This window comes from Apteryx mantelli, chromosome 22 (assembly GCF_036417845.1).
Source record: "Apteryx mantelli isolate bAptMan1 chromosome 22, bAptMan1.hap1, whole genome shotgun sequence".
Taxonomy (NCBI): Eukaryota; Metazoa; Chordata; class Aves; order Apterygiformes; family Apterygidae; genus Apteryx; species Apteryx mantelli.
Genome location: NC_089999.1, coordinates 14,232,781 through 14,255,718, shown reverse-complemented (window position 1 = coordinate 14,255,718; position 22,938 = coordinate 14,232,781). Strand labels below are relative to the sequence as shown.

Below are 22,938 nucleotides of genomic sequence, written 5' to 3'. Positions count from 1 at the left end.
GAAAGAGGAGCTCTATATGCAGCTGCCAGACAAAACATCTTTTTATGCATGCACCCATGTACACACACACACACACACACACACACACACACACACGGAGCCTGGGAGGTTTGGAAACAGGCTGCTCTTCTACATGCAGCAGCAACGAATGCCAGAACAGAGTTCCATACACCTGGGTAGTAAGTTAGAGACAATGTGCTGGAATTTGCATTGCTGTCAGCAAACCTTCGTGGCAGTTTTTGGAACAAAAGATTACAGAAAACATAGCAGAGCTATGTAACCCACTGAAAAGTGATGGACAAAGAGAGAAGGGAAATGGAAAGAGTAACAGGATAAAAAGAAAATGATGTTATGTGAAGTTGTAGAAACTATAAATGTGAATTTCAGAATTAAAAGTTCAGGATATATCTAAAATAAGTCCTGTTATCATGGCAACATTATGGAGCATTTTTTCCTGCATGATGGAATCATTTGTTAGAAACTGATAACACATTTCTCCTGTTTCAGAACATATAGCTCGCTTGCTCCTTTTTGTCTAATTAGCATTGCCACTAAATAGAACCTAAATCCCTACCAGTATTCTAATATTGTACTGCTCTCGTAAAGGGACTGCTATCCTGATTGGATCCGATTTCAAAAGAAACAAAGTCTGTTTTATGGCCTGTTTGTTATGATGGAATCAGACTCCAAATCTCTATGCCAGAAAGTAACTGCTGGTGTTCAGTAACTGTCTGCACTCGTAGTTTCCCCTTCCAGGCATCCAGACTGATTTTCCTCATGACGGCATGTCGAGACCCAGAGTGAGTCTTTTATATTACTGCCAGAACCACAGAGTGGCATCAGCAACAGGGCTTATGACAGCAGCTGCCTCAAAAGCACTTGACATGGACATACCAATATGAGCAGACTGTGATAGATCAGATAAAATTAAGTGGGAGAACTATGAAACTACTCAGCTTCTGTTACTTGCTGATGATGCTGACTTTTTCTGAGGATAATTATCACAATAACACCTCCCACCCCGAAGGGGAATGACTGTGATTTCCCTTTCACCACCAGCACAAGACAGCGAGTGGCGTGGGGAATGTTGGCTCCAAATAAGAACCCTATTAGGGTTAGAAATCAATAGACTTCCAAATGACAGCGAGCGTGCGTGACATCATCTTATGTCAGAAAAACAGCAAACAGCTCTGTTCTTTTAGTGTAAAGAAATTTGTTCCGGTATCTACTATGGAAAAATATCAAAAAAACCCTAGGTTAGTAATTACACTCAGATTGCCTATCCTAACTATAAACTACTAAAGGATGGAGCAGGAAGATAAACCCAAATGCAAAGGTTAACCACTACTCACCTTTCACTTGCCGAACAGAACTGAGGTTCTTTTCAAAAGTGTCATCAAATTTGGGATTAGTGATGGGTTCAAAATCACTGGTATAAACTCTTCCAGTAGATGTGGAAAAACAACATTTACACATGCAAGTGTGGTATCGCAACCGCCCTTCGTCAAGATACGGGTGAGCTAAGGCATCCTTAGCAGATATTCTTTTGGACTGAAATATTGCATGGGGGGGGAAAAAAGACATTTTCAGAAGTACTGAAACAGTCTACAGAATACTTACTCATCTATTTATTCTAAACTGTTTTATAAAACCCAAACCACATAAAGAAATAGTTCTTAGGAAATGTTTTTGCTTTGCAATCACTTTACCACTAGGGGGAACATTTTACTTAAAAACAAGCACCAAAGCTAAAATGACATTGACCTTTTAGTACAATAGCTAATGATAGAAAATGCTTCTAATATGATTTTGGAAATATGTTTTACAATAATTACTTTTTCCAGATAACCTTAATATTATGAATGCTATAATAATTAAAACAAACACCAAGAATTTTAATGTTAGCAAATACAGTATTTTGTAGGTTCATATTCTGCAAAACATTTTAATGTGTCCTTAAGTACATATCTAAAATAAAATACAAATTTAAGCCTCACTGAGAACAGAATAACTAAGAATATGACATAAGGAGTTCTTAGGAATACCTTATAGATTAAGTTTCAGAAAACCAGTGGTGAAGGAAGTACAGAAAAGGTGCTGGTCAGAGCAAAGGATTAAATTATAAAGTCTATTTCCATGTCACTGAGACTTTTGTGTGCATAACCCAATAAAAGTACTCAGTCTTTCCATGTGTCCAATACCATCCTGTCTAAAAAGGAGAATACTATCTGCTTCTAAAGTATAGCAGATAGAAGTGCTATTGAAAATGCAAGGTACAATAAAATCCTTTGTTATAGGTGAATTAAAAAAACCATGTACATAGAAAAAATTTACTTGCTCAAAAGCAGTGACAAAGCTTGAATTAGAATCCAAGAATCCTAATTCTCAATACATTTTTAGATGTTATCTTCCCTCCTGAAATAAATATCATCTGTTCTAAGGCGCTGTCCTGTTTCTTTAAAAAAAATCAAATCAAAACAAAAACATATTTATTTCAATTTGATTTGTGGATACTAGTATTTGGAAGGTCAGCAGTATTAAAAAGAAAAAAATTAAGTTTGTTTACATAAAAGTTATTATTTAACTTTTCCGTGGTTTTGTTCAGGAAAGCAGTCAAGATTTTTTTTAAATATCAGAAGATACTTCCTTCTGAAAATTTCATCAACTACAAGCTTTGTCCTTTGCAGTTCAGTCAGTTTGCCTGTTCTTTATTTGAAGGGATTCTACTGTTAAGATGAAATAACTGAGAAGACTAATTCAGGTATCAGGTTTTCCAAAGCCAGTTTTGTACAATAAGCCCAAGAGATGAAATCCAAAATCCACGGCAACAAATTTCTATTAGAAAAGCAGACACGTGGTGGAAAAAAGATCCTATTATGCGACTGTGGAGATGCACAGGAATTTTTGTGTGTGTTGAAAGACCATGCACACCCACACGTCTCTAATTAGAACTGCATCAAAATATCTGATGTTCTGCTACCTACACCTAGCTAGGAGAAGATGGAATGATTCATGAACACCCCCATATCTCTTACTCTATCGTATCCCTCTTCAAAAGGCCACTTGATTTTAAATGTGAAACCCCCATTCCAGGGGAAAATTCATTGACCAGTTATAAGATGACTCTTATATCCTTCACAGAACTAAAAGTACTAAAATGCAGTCTAGAAGAAAATCAGTTAAAACAGTCCTTACCCACAATATTCATTTAAGTAATGGACAACAAAACATTTCGTAAATCGAAAGGTATTAGATTTATTTTAACTCATACTCACTGGATCAAAGACCAACATCCTGCAAAGGAGATGAACTGCTTCATGTGTAGCTTGACTGGAAAGTGTATATAGGACAGGAAGGGATGGCTATAAGGGAATAAGAGAAAGAAAAGTACAAATAGTTGTCGTGTCAGCTCAGTCAGTAAGAAAATAAGGTTATAGCATGTATTACTTTATAGTTACCATAGACAAATATCCTGCTAAAAAGGATGTGCACTACCTACCACTTTCCAGCAAGATTATAATCACTATTGCTAAACTCAGCAATTCTAATAGACAGTTAATTGGTTATTTTTTCCTTAGTTGAGATGTAATCCCTGGACAAATCTATACTTCAAACACAACATTTACTACAGAATAGTCACTGCTGCAACCGCAGTACAAACCTACAACGCAGTATAACGCTTTCTCTCCCTCCCTCATAAAAATGAATTTGATAAAACCAACAGCCAAAGTCATCAGTTACTGATGAGTTACAAAGCCAACAAATTTTAATTCTTGGTGAGCTACTGATGTAACAGATGCTGAAGAGGTTTTAAACAGTTCCCTATAACCATGATAACAAAATTAGTAACAAATTTTGTAGTGTTCCCTTCAATCATAATCATGAAGAAGAAGGCTGGATGGGACCAGAACAGGTCTTCAGTGCATGATTTTGCACCTTAATCAGTATATTTCAGTACTTTTACCAGGAAAGTCACTATCATTTTCATTTTACATCTAAGTCATATGGCAGTAATAAAACATAGTGCTCCTTAATCGCCCAGTATTTCCTATCATTATACTATTCTTTGCCTGGAAATTTGGAAGCCTCTTGAAGGGTCTGCAACTTTAATTTCCTACAAAATTACCTGTTGTAAAATTCTTAAGTATTTATTTTCAGTATTTATTGCAAATGCTGTGTCCATTTTTCTAGAAGATTTTTATTTATTTATCTGTATATACCACTTTAAACCATAGCTGCTCAGAGAAGGTTTGATTATCCACATCATTTCCAGTATTTCATTTTTCTGATCTCAATCACTGCCAAATTATGGATTATTTTGCTTTTCTTTTCCCAGCCAATCCATATCTAACTGGAAGTGACATCTAGTACAATTAAAACGACCTTCAGGCATACAGTGTTTTAGATAGAAATAAACAGGCCAACTACAACAGCTTGAAGGAATGGGGGTGGGGGAAAGGGAGGGTTCAGTGAACTGCACCTTGTTTTACAGTGAGGTACTGGGGCCTGAACTGCATGTTGAAAAAGTAAGAGCAGCCCCGAGGTTGATAAGCTCCCTGAAGGAAGGCGCACGGCGAGCAGTAGCAGCGCGATGCTCTGCTCAGGCCCGCAGCATTGCGACTGCACAAAAACACAGCCTTGCAGGTACTTTTCTCCTGTATTTCCTCATCTTGCTCACGCACACAAAAGCACAAGAGCCCGTCCGTTCTGCAAGCTCCCAGTTCCAGCTGAGAGCGAAAAAAATATTGTGGTACAAATACCCAAGATAAAACAGATTTTAAAAACTGGCTATATCCGGCGCTTGCTGGGAATATGAGTACATAACCTTCCTCAGAGCCAGGAATTCGAAGGCAAGTACAAATCTCCTTAGCAATAAGTGCTGTAAAGCAGATTGATTATCCAGCTTCGAGCATGAGGTCAACCTCTTTTCCAGTCTCAGCAATATAGTCAGGCCCTGCTAGTTTGACAAGCAGATAACATTCTAACAAGATTTTACTTAACATATTAAGTTGCCATTTGACAACTTTTAACTTCACATATTCTCTAGCCTGAAAGTCTCCTTTGACTCTGAAATTAAATGTTAACACCAAGATAGTAAAATGCAAACAGACATATCCTCCCTCCCCCCCAGGATTCCTAAAATGTTGGAAGAAATACTGCTTGAAGTTTACAAAATAAAAAATAAATTAAAAAAAACCCTTTAATTTTATATATCATCTATTTATTTTAAAGCATTAGCTATATCCTGGACATTCTGGAAAGGGGTCGAAAGACCTTTTTTTTTTTTTTTTTTAAGCCATAGCAATGTCAGATTCCAAAATAAAGTACCATGTTTTCCTATTTACATTATTTCCATTTTCAAATCTATGCATAGAAAATAGTAGAATATAAAATAAGTATCCCAAAAATTTGTAAAGGTATTCAATTTCTTTAATGGAAAATAAAGTTTTAATTCTCTTTCACTATAATCTTCCTGAAAATGCATCAATAATGCAGTTGAAAAAGTTTTTGCTACTTGATAAAGGGTGCCCTATGGCCAGTGCTTAAATTCACAAAACCACATTCCTATTAAACAACCAAACAAAAAAGCCCCTTAGATTTTAGGCCAGGCACTGCTGCAAACAAAATTCCGAGTAGGGAGTGTGTTACTGTCCAAATCTAATACTCCTAAAATTTTCATGATTAAAAAACAAAAAAAAAATACCCCCCCACACCCTCCTACTTCTGTTCTCCTCCCACGAAAATTCAAATAGGATTCTTATTAGCTAGCGAATGCAGGTGTTGGGAAGAGCCATTAGGGCAGGAAGAATTAAACAGTGTGCTCCGCTAGGGTGTATGATTAATTAGTACTGAGATGTGGGAAAAATATACTGGCCTGCTGACAGAAGTGACCAAAATATTTTGCTGAAAATATAACAAAGCGTTTGAAAACTAGCCAGTATATTTATGGGACAATATTCACTGACAAAGTTGGACTTTATATTAAATTTGCATGGATCCACAGGATTTCCAAAACTGTGTTAATTCTACACAGATGTTTAACTTCTAATGTGCTTGATACTGTCAATACAGGAGTCTCTATGGAGCTTTCTGAACTGTACTGTTAATTTTAATTTATGTCTCTTGCCAATATTATCACTTAAAATAAGTATCTTCTTTTAAAATAATTATCGAAACACTGTCTTTCTAAAAAATATATATATATACACACACACACATATATAGGAGACAGAAGCCAGAAATGCACTTTACTAGCAATAAACTGCTTCGCCCCAATAGCAGCTTGCATAACTACACCTTTAACCAGTGCCACTGCAACAACAAAACAACTTTTGGTGAACTTGATTCAGTTTGCAGTTAGAGATAGCCCTGAGATTAAATATCCAAATAAAACACTTAGGAACACATGTATGGTATAAATGCCATACCAATGAATTTTTTTCTGGCCTGAGAATTTAACCAAGACGTAAAACAGAATGATGATATGGCAGTAGAATCCTGCCCAGAGGAAATCCTAGTTTATGAATGCCAGCTGAAGGATAGGCCTGACCAAGTGCAGAGCAAGCCAGGAGATTAATATCAAGCGCTACCTGTTTGTGAGGACCCCTGAGTATATGTGCCTTGGCGCCTTCGCAAGCCGTCCTCATGGCTTCCAGTGACGGTGTTCCCAGCAGGTCTGTGATCAAGTCCAACTGCAAGTACAGAATACAGATATTTCAGATCTTAGACATAATAATATTTTTCACTATAACAGCAAATTCTTGAGCTAAGTAAAGGACTTTAAAGAATGAATCAGCTGGAAAACACTATTTTACCAATAGTAAAGCTAAAGAACATTAACCTATACATTTAGTAGATAGCAAATGCAAACATTCGCAACTTAACTGAAAAAGTCCTAACAGAAGTTGAGTTTTAAGTTTGGGAGTTTTCTTCTTTACTGGTTTAGTAAAACAATTTGTTGCAATTTTAAAAGTCGATTTTACATCATTATAAAAATTCTTAAGTACCGTTAATGTTGTGTTATTCATTTTAAAAACTAAATATTCTCGACTGCATGTCAGCATTGCATCCCAATATACCACACAAAATGACCCCAAAACCAGGTCAACTACTATTTTACATAAAATATTTTGCCGTCAACAGAAATAAACTGTAGAAAAGGGGAAAAAAAAAAATCACAGAACTACAGTACAAACATTATAATTAAAATTCCAATAGCAACAATTTGAGATATTAATTTGAGCAGGAGTACTAGACAGGTCTAATCATTTTACAGAAAAGATTAAAAAAAAAAAAAAAGGGAAGTATCATTAGCAGGACCTTCCATAATTTTTTTTCTAAATTAAGTTAATTAAATGTATATCATTAGGTATTTAAGCTCTGTGCGTTCAATTCATGTCACCTGTGTAAATTATATAGATTTAATTAAAATGAGAATTACTTCATCTCATTTGTAGTATTGCTGGTGTGAAGAAATGCTAAGGTATTGAAATGACAAACTCAGAATGGATGAGGAAAAAAAAAAATATATATATATATCTCCAGCACCAGAGAAAGGAAAAGTGGTGGTGCTGGTGAGGAACATGATAGTTACCTGAAAAAGAGCAAAGATGATGCTGTGGTTAAAACTTGTATCAACTTTAAATGACATTACATTTTGCTCACATTTTTAATTTTGGAAGGCAACACACAAGCTCTTACTTCATTTCTACAAGCATGTGTGCATACCCTCCCACAGTCAATAAAAACAAACAAAAAAACAACAAAAAATCCTCTAGAAGTCAAATAAATAAAAAGAATCTAAAGAGGCAGTGGTGAGATCAGCACCCAAGTCCCAAGTGCCCCCTCAGGACCTCCCTCCCCTTGAGCCAAGGGGCCGTGGCAGAGCTTTCCTCCGAGAGCACATCGGTGCTCAGCAGCGCGCAGGCCTGTACGCCCCCGAATCGCTCACTTCGACTGCTGGTATAAAATAGCGAAAGGTGATTCCTGTTTGCACATCAACCTATGTTACTCCTCAGTCGGCTTGTTCTCTTCCTCTTTCCCGCTCTCCAGCAGAAATACCAGTCTATAAGGTGCCTCAGTGTACATGCAACTTCCAAACTGGATTGCACACATGTCCTCTTATTTACCCTGGTAACATGGGGCCAAGACTATGGTTACTTCATACAAGAGTGACGGCAAAACATCTGCATTTGTAAGCAGGTGGAAAGCTAGACAGGAAAAAATCCTGAACCGTGAGGTTTTTCACATGTGGAAAGTATATATTCATGCTAGCAAGGAGGAGAAGCAAAACCAGCTAGTAGCAATTCTAATACTCCAGTGACAGTTCACATCCTCAGTTCATGCTGAGGCAACCCTACCATTTTCAGCAGTGCACTGTATTTTACTAACAGTTGCTCCCAGGATTACTTATTATTTCCCAAATCATGTTATTTATTTATAATTTTCCTCTTTCAACCACGTTAATTTTTTCAGAATATGGATATATATCAGATTTTCTTTTCTGTGTCCCTGATTTGTATCCACAAAAATTACAAACAGATTAAAAAATCCAACCATCTTTTAGGAACTGATTACAAATAAGTTCATGGTCTTAACCTGCCTTTTGCAACCCCGGTACCTACAAAACACTCGTATCACAGCTACAACTGATATTTGTGTTGGTTATTTTCTCTGTGCATGCATCTGTGCTGACCTGCCAAACACGGGCTACGAACTCACCAGAAATGCAACCTCGCACACTCCCTACCGCTCATGGGAAACAGCTGCCCCAGGCCGGCAGTATTTGCCTGATTCTCCGTTCCATTTGGAAGGATCAGTGTCAGGAGGATTTGGCTTATTGTCTCAGGCATGTGAACTGTTTTCTTAAGGAGGATTAAATAATAATCAGAAAAACAGGATAGAGACTAGAGGAACTGCCAAACCTGGGAAGGTGGTTAAAACTTAGCACGGTACTACCTGCCTTTTACGTAACAGCGTACAGACTATTCTTTAAAGCAAACAGAGAAAGGCATTTGCTCCCACAGATAATCAACAAGTGAAAGGCCACCCATCCTACACCACAGATGCACTAAAGACAAAATTAGACTTAATTAAATGTTTCTGGAAGTATATCTAAAAATTTTTAACTTGTATTTGCACCTTTAAAGATATATTTTTAAATAAAAATAGAAAGATAATATACAAAAATGCTAACTATTCTAAATAGTATTGATAAAAAGCAAAAATCATAGAAGCTAGGAAATACTGTATTTGAAAGTGTTTCTAATTATGTAATCCTCCATGTAGATTATATCATTTCTTTTTGTAGTATATTCCATAAAATCCTTATCAAAAGATAGCTAAGGTAACTTCAGTAGCCAACTTAAGTACCTTCACTGCTTTCAACACGCTACTTACCAAAGTTTAATTTACCAAAGTCATCAGTTCCAAACTGTTTTATAATTTAAAGCTTTATTTTTCTTTATCACATATTTGAGTTTAAAATTCCAGTACTGTCAGTTTTAAAACAATCTCTTATCCCTTATCTCTTTCAGGAAAACTTCAGTGTGAGGATGGCTATACTCATGTCAGAGAGTTTTTGCTGGCCTAGTTAACTCCACCGGGTGGATGGCATAATCATCTTTAGTACACAGTCTACACCGAGGGGCTCAGCACAGGTATGAGGAATAGACTGTAACACAGACCAGCCCAAAGCACTTATATAGACACTATTCACCTTTGAAGAATACCGAATTTCTCGGAAGATAATAATTAAAGTGTATATGATGATAACTACTTAAACCATTCTCCTGCATACAGATTATAAAAGATCCAGGAATTCTCGACAGTTAACTTGATTCAGTTGAAGAGTCACATAAAGCGAACAACATAAAAACATACATAATGCTATTCCAGAGTTACCCGATGAATGTCTTTGCACTTTAAATTTTGAGTAAGATGGCCCAGACTATTAAAATCACATATGTGTATAGCTTATTGGAATGCAATGAAAGATCAAAGATTAGAGCAAAGAGGGTCATAAATACTTTTGAGACTGGAATGGAATAGCTATCAAATTTAGCTAGCTGTTATGATTACATTAACTGCTTTTCTCCTCTGTGTCTCGTCACAAAGGCAAAATAAAGACATATCCTGGTGATCCTATAACATACCAGCGCTCTCTAGAGTGATTAGTATGTTCCTCCTATGGGAACGCCTCTGTGGTGACATGATAGGTACCACTAGACAGGACACAGCATTGGAAAACAAACACACACACACACACATTTTAAATATATGAACATTTAAAATAGCATTCTAAGGTAAATAATGTCTGCCAAAACCATGAAAATATTATGTGCAAAAACAGGCAAGAAAAGTATAGAGTTTGGAATGACTGGAATGTCTCCTTTAATGAAAATTCGGAATGTGTTTTTATTTCTTATCTATTTCTTTATTTTCTTTTATTTCTTTATTTCAATGCAAGTAGTCTCGCAATTTTACCATTACGTAATTCCTAATTTGTAGATGAATTAATACTAAGAAAATTCAAGAAAACAAACATTTTTATGACAGCACATCTTGTTTCACCTCTTAGATAAATGCATCCATCCCTAAGACACTACTGCAGACATCATTTTGGAACCCACTGCAAAAACTACTTCAAGACTATCAGAGATATATATATATTACATCAGTTTGCTTAGTGTTAGAATGGTGATGACATATTCTGGTCTATTTGATGTTTTTATACCTGGCAATAACTATACAATATATAAAAATATTGACTATGTTCTTACGTACTCAAACATTGCTAAAATGAAGCAGTCTGACCAATACTACCAACTGACATTTTAAATAGTTCAAGGGTCAATACTGTATCTCCAGTCATATATTGACAGACACTTACTACTTTTTCATATTAGTTGTTACAAAAAGCTTGTTCCCAGTTATAACACCCTCACCTTATCTCAAAAAAATGCTACAGTAGACTTTGATACTGCAACGAATTACAGGAGATGATGAAAAAAATACACAATTCAAACCCTAATGTTAATAACCACTACCTTTAATACTGTCTGGAAGTGAATATTTCAGTGTTTCAAAATAGCTTGTTTTTGCCTGTGTGCAAACCAAGCAAAACAAAAGCAAGTTTGCAGTTCAATATGCATCAGTATAACTGACTTCATGAAATTATCCAGCAAAAGATGTTTAAAGGGAAATTTAATTATACCTGCTGAATGGGACTCTGTGCCTGAAACAATATTCTTCGCCCAAGTAATTCTGCAAAGATACAGCCTACAGACCAGATGTCAATAGCATTGCTGTAGTGACGGCTGCCCATCAGGATTTCTGGAGCTCGATAATACTGAGTGACAACTTCCTGAGTCATGTGACGAGATTCATCTAATTCTTCCACCCTGGCCAATCCAAAATCACAAATCTAAATTGAGAAGGTAAATAAAAAAATTAAAATAACCAAAACACTTAATGCATTTCAAATAGGTAACCTTTTGGTAACAAAGCAGGAAATTCCAAACCAGCATTTAAATAAATCAGTTAATCTGCTGTAACTGCATAAGCAAAGGGAAAGGGGAAAAGGAAGAAGTTATGCTACTTTATTCCACATCCACTTAAAATTTCTACAATTTTATTTGAAATCACAGCATATTCAGTTGCAGTTACAATATTAATAACCTAAAAGATTTTAAATTCCTAAACAAATTTGCACCAAAAAAGATATATTGCAACCTCTAGGTTCAGAATATTTCATCCCAAACCACATTTCATTTGTTCATACGTCTCAAAAAGTTACAGAAAGATTCAGCCTTCTCTGTTGTTATAGATTTGTGGCTTTTTCTTTTTTAATTTCTTAAACCATAAGGCTTAAGAAAACACAGGCCAAAATTTTCAAGATTAGAATGTTTAGCAAATCGGTGTAAACAAAACTTAATTTACTGATAACTGGGATTACTATACAACATGTCTAAGCCCTCCAAAATTACACATGCCTAAGAAATTGATGGAAGAGTTTAAGCATTTTACATTGCCTTTACGCTGACTAGCACACTGAACACTAACATTGCAGTACCTCAAGAAACTGTCTGCCCTTCTAAACTGCTGAGGGCACAACAGTTCACACTCAAGTCTAACAGAAAAAAGCTTCTATCTTGTTTCCACAGATTTGGGGAGAGGGAGGCAGAAGAGGGGAGAGAAAAATGTTTGTTTCATTTATAGTTTTGAAAGAATCTGTGGGATGTCTTCTTTTAAAATGACTTTACAGAAAAATATTCATATTAAATGTTTTCATTTAAAAATAAAATAACATCTGATTTATAATGAACAGCACATACATATGTACATTTTCAATAAATTTAAGTAGCACCTTAAGAACACAGTTGCTGTTCACAAGTAGGTTCCCTGGTTTAATGTCTCGATGTAAAATGCCAGCAGAATGTAGATATTTCAGACCTGAAATATTAAATGAAATTAAAATAAATACTTTTTTTCCCCCTTCTTAAAAAAAAGTTTTTGGCTGACAAAATTTTCCTGAAAGGCCTTGAAACTCTTGGTCAGCAAAGACTTCTCCATTTGCTCATTTTTACACAATTCTAATTTCAAGTCCCTAGAATACACTCAATGAATGGATAAAACTTCTGGAGTATACAAACTAGACAGATATATGCATATATATATGTGCATAAATATGCACATATATATATGCATATTTTGCTCCCTGGTTATGCAGAGGATACTCAGGTAATCATGATAATGCAATACCAACATACAGCTCCCACTGCTCTGTCTTTCCCAGTAATAATTTTAACTTCTGCAGCACTAAAACTTGACTTAAAAATTTCCTAATTGACAACTGCTCTTAAGAGACGAGTAAACTCAGATTAAATCAAACCTAGTTTGCATTATAACTCCTTTTTCCCCCCTCCTGGATATCAAGATGACTTTCTTTCAAAGTAATCATGAACCAGCAGCAGATAGTATAAAAAGGGGGCTAAAAGAAAACAGCCCCAAACTATAGTAAAGCCTAGGCCCTTTTCTTAATTTTAATAGTGTGAAAATTCAAAGCTAGAGCTAAGGAACTCAGGACATCTGACTGCAGTGATTAGGGATGTTTCTAAATTTTACATGGTTAGGAAAGAAAGATAACCCATTCTTCCTGTGTGCTTTTGTAGTTCCTGAAGCCAAAATTCTGGGGTGGGGGGGTTGGGGGGGTGTTCTGTTTTTGTTTTTGTTTTTTTTTTTTTTAATAAAATGAAAGTAATACAAAAGCACCTCACTAAAAAGTTTAATGGAAGAAAGTATATCAGCAGGAAGTTGTTTATGCACATGAACTACAGTAGTAGACAAAGCACGTAAAATGGAAAAATGACCATACTTCAAATAGAATTGGATAGAGCAAATAAATAATAGCATTAAGGTGGGCAACACTGAGATCTCAGGTCAAGTATCTGGGCAAATGGAATAAGAATTGAAGTAACTCTTGAACAAACTTCAGCTGACAGCTCTATATTGCCATTTTGATAGAAATTAAGAGTTTTGAGTGCTCCTCCACCCATCATAAACTCAATCACAGAGGCACAAATACCATGTGTATACATCTTTGCTTTAGCACATCAGGTACTAGCAGCAGCCAACACTAATTCTGGATTTTAGATTTCTTTGCTCTGCTCTTTATGAATGTGATCTAGCATTTATTTACTACCAGATAATATTGACTATTTATTTTCAGTTTATTCCAATGAAAATATCAAATAAAACCAATAGAAATCAACTGGACTAACAATGACCAGATGTTAAAAAGTCAAGCACAATAACCGAGCTTATTATTTGGACAAAATATTTTCCACATGGACCAGAAAAAAAAAGTTGTTTAAAATCACTATTGTGGTAAATCATTTTACCTAAAAATCAAACTTCATTGGACAGCTCCCTAACAATTTAAATTAGAGTGTTCTGCAAAATACTTTAAGGGGTTATAGTGGCATATATTTATCATTTTGGCTCAGTCTAGGTGTCCTTTCCATACTTTGATTCAACAAACATCAGAGGACTGCTAAAACGCACACATCTCCCACCTTCAAGGCTCTAACAGGCCTTTAAAAACAGCCTCTGTAGCTGAAGTGTTAAGTATTGCCATCTTTATCTATGTACTGTGATGGAAGGTAGCAGGGCTGCTCTATACTTATAACAAGAATAATTAATGCTTGCTATTCATTCATAACATTAGACAAAAGATTAAGTTTCCACAGGAAACTTATTCAAGATGAGGATGTCTCGAGAATAAACATTAAGAAAGAGAGAAAAAAAAATAGTAATATTATATAATTTTCATTAATTTTAAAATAAAAAAATTACCTCTTAAAATCTGGTAAAGAAAAACTTTGACATGATCCGAGCTGAGTGGCTGAGGAGAGACGATAATCTTATGGAGGTCACTCTGCATCAATTCAGTGACAACATATCTTCAATTTATTAGTTAAGGCAAAAGCAGAAAGTCCAGCATATAATCTCTTGTAACATTTATCCCAGCTCACAGGAATTTGAGCTCTTACAGGTCAGAGGTATAGAGTAACAAAGAATAAAGCTTCTTCATGAAACAGAGGTCAAGTTTCTAGGCTCTTACAAGAACGAAAATAAAAACTAGGTTGTGAAAGAAAACAGATTACTCAGTAAAGTAGCATTTGCATTAATGTATTTGTTACAAAGTTATTCCAAAGTCAAATTACAACTCAGAAAATAAAATAAAATACTTAATAAAATTAACAATATTTTGAAATTTTTAGATTTTTCCTTAAGAACTGAAAGCCACAAATTAAAGGCAACTCAAGTAGTGTTTTCAGAGCAGACATACATGAACATGTTTTAACAGAGAAACTGGCAACTGCAAGACCACTGAAAATCTCACAGGTTGCTACATGACCAGTAATGCAGACTCTTAGAAATACGTATACCTCCCTAAATCTACCCGGTACCCATTATTTTACCTTCTCAAGCATCAAATGCACACACATACAAACCCTGGTCATAAAGCCTTTTCTGAGGCTTCACCTTATAACAGGTGAAGAAAAAACCCCAACTTCTATCTGCAGGGAAAAAAAAACCTACTAGAAACCACCATTTGATGTACAAACACACCTGTGGGACGCAGCAAGAGTCAGGCCCACTGATAATTTGCACAAACAGTTGAAGATGCTATTTCATTCATGAACAACATCGCTAAATAAGTTTTAATTTTGAATCTATAGTTCAGAATAGAGTTTGAAGCAAAACCATAGCACCTTGACTTTCAATAAGGGGTGAACTTGCAATGTTGAGAATTTTGAAAACTCTTAGTTTAACTTTTAAAAATCAAACAAGCTTGATAAGATAATTAAGAAACACTACATGCTTACAAAACTACTTTTAATAATCCTATTTGAAAAAGAAAAAAAAATCTCTGTTTTGCTGTATTTATAACACTCATGGCTGGAGAGGGCAAAACACTGTGGTAATATGTTAATTGATTTTTTACTTTATAGTAACGTATCAAATATCTCACTGAGATTCCTGCATTAGGCATTAAACATTATGAGACACACCAAGCCCTGCAATGTTTAAAATTGAGACAAAATTGAGACAGAGAGGTAGTGCACCCTGCCAAGGTCATACAAACAATCAAGGACAGAGTCGGAAATAAAGCTCCGTCTCCTGGGTCTCAGTCGAGTATCCCCCTTGGTGAAGCACATTCATTTGCAGTTCAAGGTAAAGCAGCAGGCAGCTCTCCCGGCCTTCCACGCATAAAACTGATCCTCTGTAAGAACCAGGAACAGCGCAGTTACCTCCTCTGACCGGGTGCTACGGAAATGCTGAAGTGCGTACAAGTTTGCCTGTTACTCCACAGAAAGAAACGGGATTTTGTTTTATATGAGAAAGTTACATGCTTTTGTTTCACTTGCCCCCCATATTCACCAAGAACAAGCTCTGGTAACGTCATGAGCTCATCTACGTTGTGATGGTATTTTCAAGAGTGCTCCATCTTGACCTTCTCTCTGAAGCCAGTGGGAAGCTAATTAGGTCGATGCTGAGGGTTTTGTTCTCTTTTTAAATCTCACCATTATCCTGCAGGAGTCTATCAGCTGCTCAATGCTTTTTATAACCAGCTCTGTTACATTCAAAGTCTGAAATATTGTAGTGAACCCTGACCTCAGTTAAGATATTTATCTCTTAGTAACATGGTAAGCAAGCCAGCTTCAGCCGAAACTACTTGTTCTTACCATTATCAACAAATAATTGATCAGCACAGGTCAGGTTGCACGTATAACAATCTAGAGAAACCTTGCATCCTCCTTCCCTTCCTGAATGAACGTTCTTCTTCCATCTGTTGCTCTACAAACCATACCCGTTCTTAAAAAATTCAGCCACGTTGTTCATCTGCCATGGGCACACCAAGCAAAAAACCATTTTATAAATAAAACACTGCCAAATTTTTGACTAAAACACCCCAACTTAGAACTGTATTCATAAAGAATTTATGAACATCTCTTCATAAGCAGAAAAACCCAACCCTGTAGCTTCATAAATTTTAGTCTTCTAATTTTTCTGTTCCTTTCACAAAGACCTTCTTAAATATTTATGCCAGCCTTTTTAAATTTGTTTTTTACCTTATGGCAGCAACATATCTTACATTTCATTTTTAATGTATAATATTCAAAAATCCCAAAGCAATGCGCTGCACTTTATTATAAAGATTTCTGTTTTGCTACGCCACAAATCCTCCTAAACCTCAATCCCTAGCATAATGTCTCCCAGATGTCTCAACTAGTTGCCATGCCAACTAAAGCAGCTTAAATTAAATGAGGGCCTGAAATGGCACCTGCACCACTCCAGGTCTGTTGCGCATTAAATAAAGCTCTCTTGACAGGGGCTCAGAGGTGCCATTAACTTGAACAGCAGCTATCTGATTATTGTCTCTAGATAATTTAATGAGGGTCTCTAAACAAGAGTGAAAGCAGCACTTGCTTGATGCTCCCGCCTTTTACAAATGTGGCAGTTTCTTAAACAGCTGGTGCACAAGTGGGTCAATGACTTTACTCTGGCCGGTACAATAAATGTTTAACCAAAAAAACTCCCTCTCTTCCTCCCCCCCCCCCTCAGCCAGCCAACCAACCAAAAAAGACTAACCTAAACTTACGGGATTTCAATCAACTATTCAAACAAGTATCTGCATTTTTCTTTTTTAAATTGATACATAAAATATGCTGGCCATGAGGTGGTCACTGGAGCTGTAATATGCAGCTAAACTGAACACTACTACGAGATAAAAATTGCTGCTGACAGCAGTAATTAGTTAAGTAGCTGTATAAAATTAGAACTACAAATGTACCAATTTGCTTCAGAATAATTATCAAGGCAAATGCACAGCACAATAGAACCTCACTTATTCTTGTTGACTGGGAGACCTGCTGAATTGGTAAATTTTACAAAGTGACAAGCAAATTCAGAAAAAGGAATACTACATCACAAAGCGTACTTTATTCTCATAATGAATCAGACCATTCTTAATTATGCCTCTGCATACTTCATAACTCAATTCTACAGACACTTTTCCTGGGAAGAGGCCAGCATGTTGTGGACACGTTACGTGGTAGATGGGTTAGCAGGATTCTAAAGCAAGAGGGGAAGCATGTAGCTGCTTGATACAGCAAGAAGTGATTTAAACAATCCACAAAGAAGCATGTTTATTTAAAAAGTCATATATTTCAAGATTTTCTTTAAAACGGGGACAATGAGGATTTTCTCCTATTTTAATAGGTTAATATTTCTTTTCACTTTAGGATCATATCAAACTTAGTTTGTGATGCCATCTCTATTCTCTTCTAACTCTTTACAGATACAATAGCTTCCAGGTACAAATATTTCTCTAACATCCTTGTTTCATATAAATGTTCAAATGATGAAAAAAAAAAATCCAAACAAAAACAAAAAAACACAGTCCATGTAAAAATAGCTTAAGGAAAATTAAAAAAATTTAATGAATCTAGTACTTGTCTAAACTCACTTTTATGTTTAAAACATGCTGGCATTTTCTCTTGTATGTGAAATTTAGTAATACAAATAAGTGTATTTGCTGTGGAATCACCTCTCTTACGCAAGGTAGAAACGGCAATCTATGGCACATGTCAAAGGCTACAGACAAGCAGTAGCAGAAGCTTTTTGGAGGGGTTGGGTTTTGGAGGCAGAAAAACAGATGTTTTTTCATAGCTGGAAGAAAATAGTGAAACTCAACTTTTGTGTAAGGTAAGGGCTTCAAGTTCTTGCTGAGTTTCTAATATAGAGAAAATTCAGCCTGCACACTGAGAGGAGCATCTAGGTGAAGCAGCAGCTCCCATATCTCCTCTCGTGCTCAGTCTCAAAACGCAGCAGGAGCTGGAGTTCCCAGCCTTGCACATCAGCACCATGTCATCAATCAGCTCTGAGTGAATGGCACTGGTATTAATCACTTGCAGCTCAATATTTCGTACTACATTCAATAAAACGAATATTTGTATTCATGTATTTGCAAAATGAAGCTTGAAAGCTCTGTAACCTGTATTTTGGGAAACACAAATATGGTCTGGTATGTCACACCTGCAAGATGGTTCAGCCTTGCTGTGACAGATATTCTTGGCTGTATACTGTGGTTAGCAGTAATAAGACATACAGGCTCTCTGGTTCGAGTGAAAAACACTCGTTGGAAATCTTCTCCTTAACTAGTGGAATGGTGACCGAAGCACCATTGCCTGGAAGTATGGGGAAGAAAGGGATGGCAGGACAGAGTTTGCAGAATACAAAAATAAACTATACTACTTCAGCATTAGTTTCAAAATTCCTGTAGTTACTTAATTATTTAGGCTCAGGATTAACTGAATTTGATATTCAAATGAGAAATATGTCAAATGTTTGTGCTACAAGGCACTTCTTGCAGATCATAGTTTTGATATTTTACAGTGCTTATGGACAGATGCAGTAAAATTATCAAATACTTCCATGAGTAGAAAAAAAACCAAACCAGTGCAAATTAACGAGCAGTAATCGTGTGGATATTTGACTGACTAACCACTATTGAGAACTTAATTCTAGAAATAGCTTTTAAACACATTTAAAAAGATGCAACACCAAATGCCAACAAATACTGTGAAGACTTCCTATACAAAGTTAACATTTTAAAACCTTTTTTCATAATGTCATTTCAGTTTGTTCAACAATCAAATCACAATCCTTACATTAGGATTTAAGATAATTTATTGAGTAACTATAAAAAGTTTAAAGTAGGGGGAAAATCTCCATCTATTTTTACTGAATTATTGACAGCCAGGCACATATGGCTAGCAGATTCTACTTGGAAGGTAACTGCTAAGAATACATGATAAGCAACTTAGAAACCTCCCTGGTATTTCCCACGTGTACACAATCTTCTGGATAGAAATAATTTCATATTGATGCATATCAGGGAAAACCATCATAATACCAGTATACTTAGATACAGTATATTAAATTCCACAAGTAACTCATTCTCTTACTAAATGAAAATGACATGGAACGGACAGTTTGGAACTAACACCCTATTCATTTTTTTGAACAACTCCGAGCTGTTAGCTAGTAATGCAGTACAGCCTTTGGAACTGGCCTTTAGATTTACTTCCACTGTGAGAGGGGACTGTGAACCAATGGCACCTACAGAGCAGGATTCTTATCAATGAAACCTCTTCTGCACAAGTTTATACGGTGTCCATGTAATACTTCTGCCTAATTTAAGACACAGTTTCTGGGCTGGGGGTCGTACTTGCACCTAGATAAAACAGATTATAAGAGTTACATTTTCAGTTCCAGGCAACATCATCCAACCAGATTTTGCAAATATTGGGATAAAGGTATTGCAGCGTCACTGCTCAGTAAAGCAAACTTTTAACACAAGGCAAGAGACCATCATATTAGAGAGAGAATAGAACCATTTTGGTAGGCAGTTCATTCAAGCAGACATCTAGGACTCTCTCTCATAGAGTTTCCTGGTTTGACAACAGTAACACAATACATTCATTATCTGTTAAAGGTACGTCATGCTACTCTGCTCACAACAATTCCCAAATGCGAGCTGCAATTCTCCTCAGTGCCTGATCCGCCCAGAATATAAACTGCTGCAGCCACAGCTGCGAAGTGGCTGCCCGCAGGCTTCTACAGAATGTCCTCAACCTCGTGGTCCTCGATGTTCCTGTCCAATTCTTCTGCGTGTTGGCCCAGAGGAACTGGTCAAAACGATAATTCAGAAAGCTACTTAACAAAACAAAAAAAGAAGCCCTTTCTAAGGATGCCGTGAAAGAGCAGGAAGCCTAAGCACGCTCTGCTCGGCGCCCCAACAGTGTTATCATTGTCCCTTTTACTGGCTGGAGGAACCAGATCTTCCCTTGTCTGCGTCAGCCCTCGTCCGCCCTACACATAGGACGGATTTGCTCCATAATATGTCAGAAAACAATTCTGTTGCTTCCTAACACGATCAGTGGGAAGGAGTCGCTGCAAACCTTTTCCTTTAATGGTATCAAATTCTTTTCAAGTCAGTATGCAAGACTGACACACGTTATGCCTTTTCAGCTGCTTCTAATACCCACTTTAATGGAAAAAGTTTTCTGAAAGTTTCTATAGAAGCTTACGATAGTCCTTAAGGAAGAAAAGATGTATTTCTCCAGTTAAAGAATTCAGTATTATAATCAGCTGAAGAAAATTGTGTAAATCTAGACTACTGAAATGGCCACTGAAAAAAAGACTGCTGTAATTCAGTGCAATCGAGAATTAACAGATATGGCTCTGTGTAATGAAGTGCTTTATAGATGCCCAAGCTAAATCAGTGAGCCACTATTTACAGTTACAACTGACATGCTTTAAAGCCAAACCAGCAGATATGTTGATGGTTGATGGAATATGCCTCAACCTTCAGCTTAATGATGCATTTTGAAAATCCCAAAACAGATTCTACAGGTATTTAAAACTATATTCGTAGTGCTGGTAAACCAGGGTTAGTTTTCTGCTGGGGCAATAGGTGTGTAAAATAAAGGAATATCATGAAGTTTGTACTCCTGACCTGGAGCTTTATGCAGAAGCAAAAATCAAAACAAGAACTAAAACGCCTGCTGTTCTTGGGGAAAAAAGTGCATTGGTAATTAAGAAATTTGGCAGCACTTCTAGCTTAGAAAAGCATGTAAAGTAACTTTACAGAAATTTCCAAGTTTTTTTTTTTTTTTTCTAACAACACCCTCTAGGAAAAATTGTGCAAAATCAACCACATTTTAATTTTCTATTAATGTATAATATATACAGCAACACAAAAAAATCTAAAATACACTAGCAATGTGTTTTCCATGTATTTTCTCAAGACAGACATGTGGAATACTATAAGCCCCTTTTTCTACTCATTTTTGCATTAGGTGATGTAGGCAAAAATATCTATTCCCCTATAATATGTTAAATGGTCACAAAGACTTTCAATCCAAAACCTTACTATAGATTCAAATTATACCTCAATTTGAAAGTTTGCAAAGAATTTATATTCTAAAATAAAATCTCACTAGGTTTAACTTCCTCTATTCACCAGTTTCCTAACAAGTCTTTTAATTTCTCATCTAAATTTTCAATCAGTGTTGTAATGAATTCTCTTTACAAAATACACTTTGCAATCCTTACTAGTCCCTATGAAACATTAGATAATTGCAACTAACTCTACCAGTTCATTTGCAATGCATTATCCATATCATTTCAGTCATCGCTTACTAAATTTTATTTTTTCAAACAGGACACTCCAACTCCTTAGACTGAGTTAATCAAGCAATGCCAACTCATACCCTTTAAAATTTTATCACTGTTTGGTCAATATTCTTTATTGTAAAAATGGAACACCAGTATGATATCTTTAGGAACTATACTAGTGTATCTGCCAAATCTTTCAAAATGAGTACTTTTCAGAACTGGGTCCTATAAATATGGACTATAACTACCTGATTTTCTTAAACAGAATCTGAAATAAGTTCTACTTACATTACAGTAAGTAGAAGCACATACAATTAAAAGAAGAATACATAAATTGAAACACCTATTCATTCATTCTTCTAATGAATTTAAGGACAGTAAGTAAACCTACTGCATCGATACTGCAATTATTTCAGCAAAAAGGAGAGAGAAGACCAGAAGGCAAATAGTTTCCTATAACCAATACAATATTCAAGAAGTTTAAACAAATAAAAAACACAGCCTATAAAATACTAGTCAGAATGTCTTAAAATCAGTTAACCATGAAGGAAACTAACATTTCTGTTTTTATATACAAAACTTGGCAGTAGCTACGCTAATAAAAATAAGCTTATCCCACTTAAATATTCTTGATTGTACAATCACACAGAAGGCGTAATCCTTAACCTAGATCTGATTTATAACTCATATGACTTATTACAAAATGAGGGCATTGAACTAGTGCAGATAACCAAAATCCAGTTTATGAAGATTGTCTCAGATGCTGCTGTTCACATAAAAGAAATATCAAAGGAAAGTTATGGGAGCTTTATCTAATATTCATATAAAAAAAATCATATAGTACATCAAATCTTTTCAACCAATAAATTTGTTTGATTGTCAATCCGCAAATCAGCCTGTACTGCGGTTAGAATCACTGACTTCACAATATGCATACTTTCTTCAGCGATCAATTCAAGGTATTATAAAATAGATCAAACCATATTTCACAAAGCTCAGTTTATCTAAAAATAAAGAGTGACAATTTTCAGCCCATTAAATTTTTCTGTAAATTGGGTCAAGCAAAAAAACAGCTAAGATCCATCAGTAATTAAAAAAAAAAAAGAACCTTCCAAAGTCTAACCATCAGAGCAAGTCGATGTACTCAAACTTCAAGCGGCTCTGCTGAAGACTGGCACCAATATA

General features: G+C 35.8%; 1 protein-coding gene across 4 annotated transcripts in view; it reads right to left on the bottom strand.

Moving 5' to 3' along the window:
- Window positions 1-22,938, bottom strand: part of NLK (nemo like kinase) — a 71,338-nt gene that overhangs the window by 3,020 nt on the left and 45,380 nt on the right. For all 4 annotated transcript variants that reach the window (XM_067309506.1, XM_067309505.1, XM_067309508.1 and 1 more), the window contains 6 exons: window positions 14,356-14,462; window positions 12,368-12,453; window positions 11,216-11,425; window positions 6,591-6,692; window positions 3,276-3,362; window positions 1,353-1,551 (listed from right to left, as the gene is read on the bottom strand). In XM_067309506.1, coding sequence (XP_067165607.1) covers window positions 1,353-1,551; window positions 3,276-3,362; window positions 6,591-6,692; window positions 11,216-11,425; window positions 12,368-12,453; window positions 14,356-14,462 — 791 coding nt within the window. The remainder of the gene's footprint in view (window positions 1-1,352; window positions 1,552-3,275; window positions 3,363-6,590; window positions 6,693-11,215; window positions 11,426-12,367; window positions 12,454-14,355; window positions 14,463-22,938) is intronic.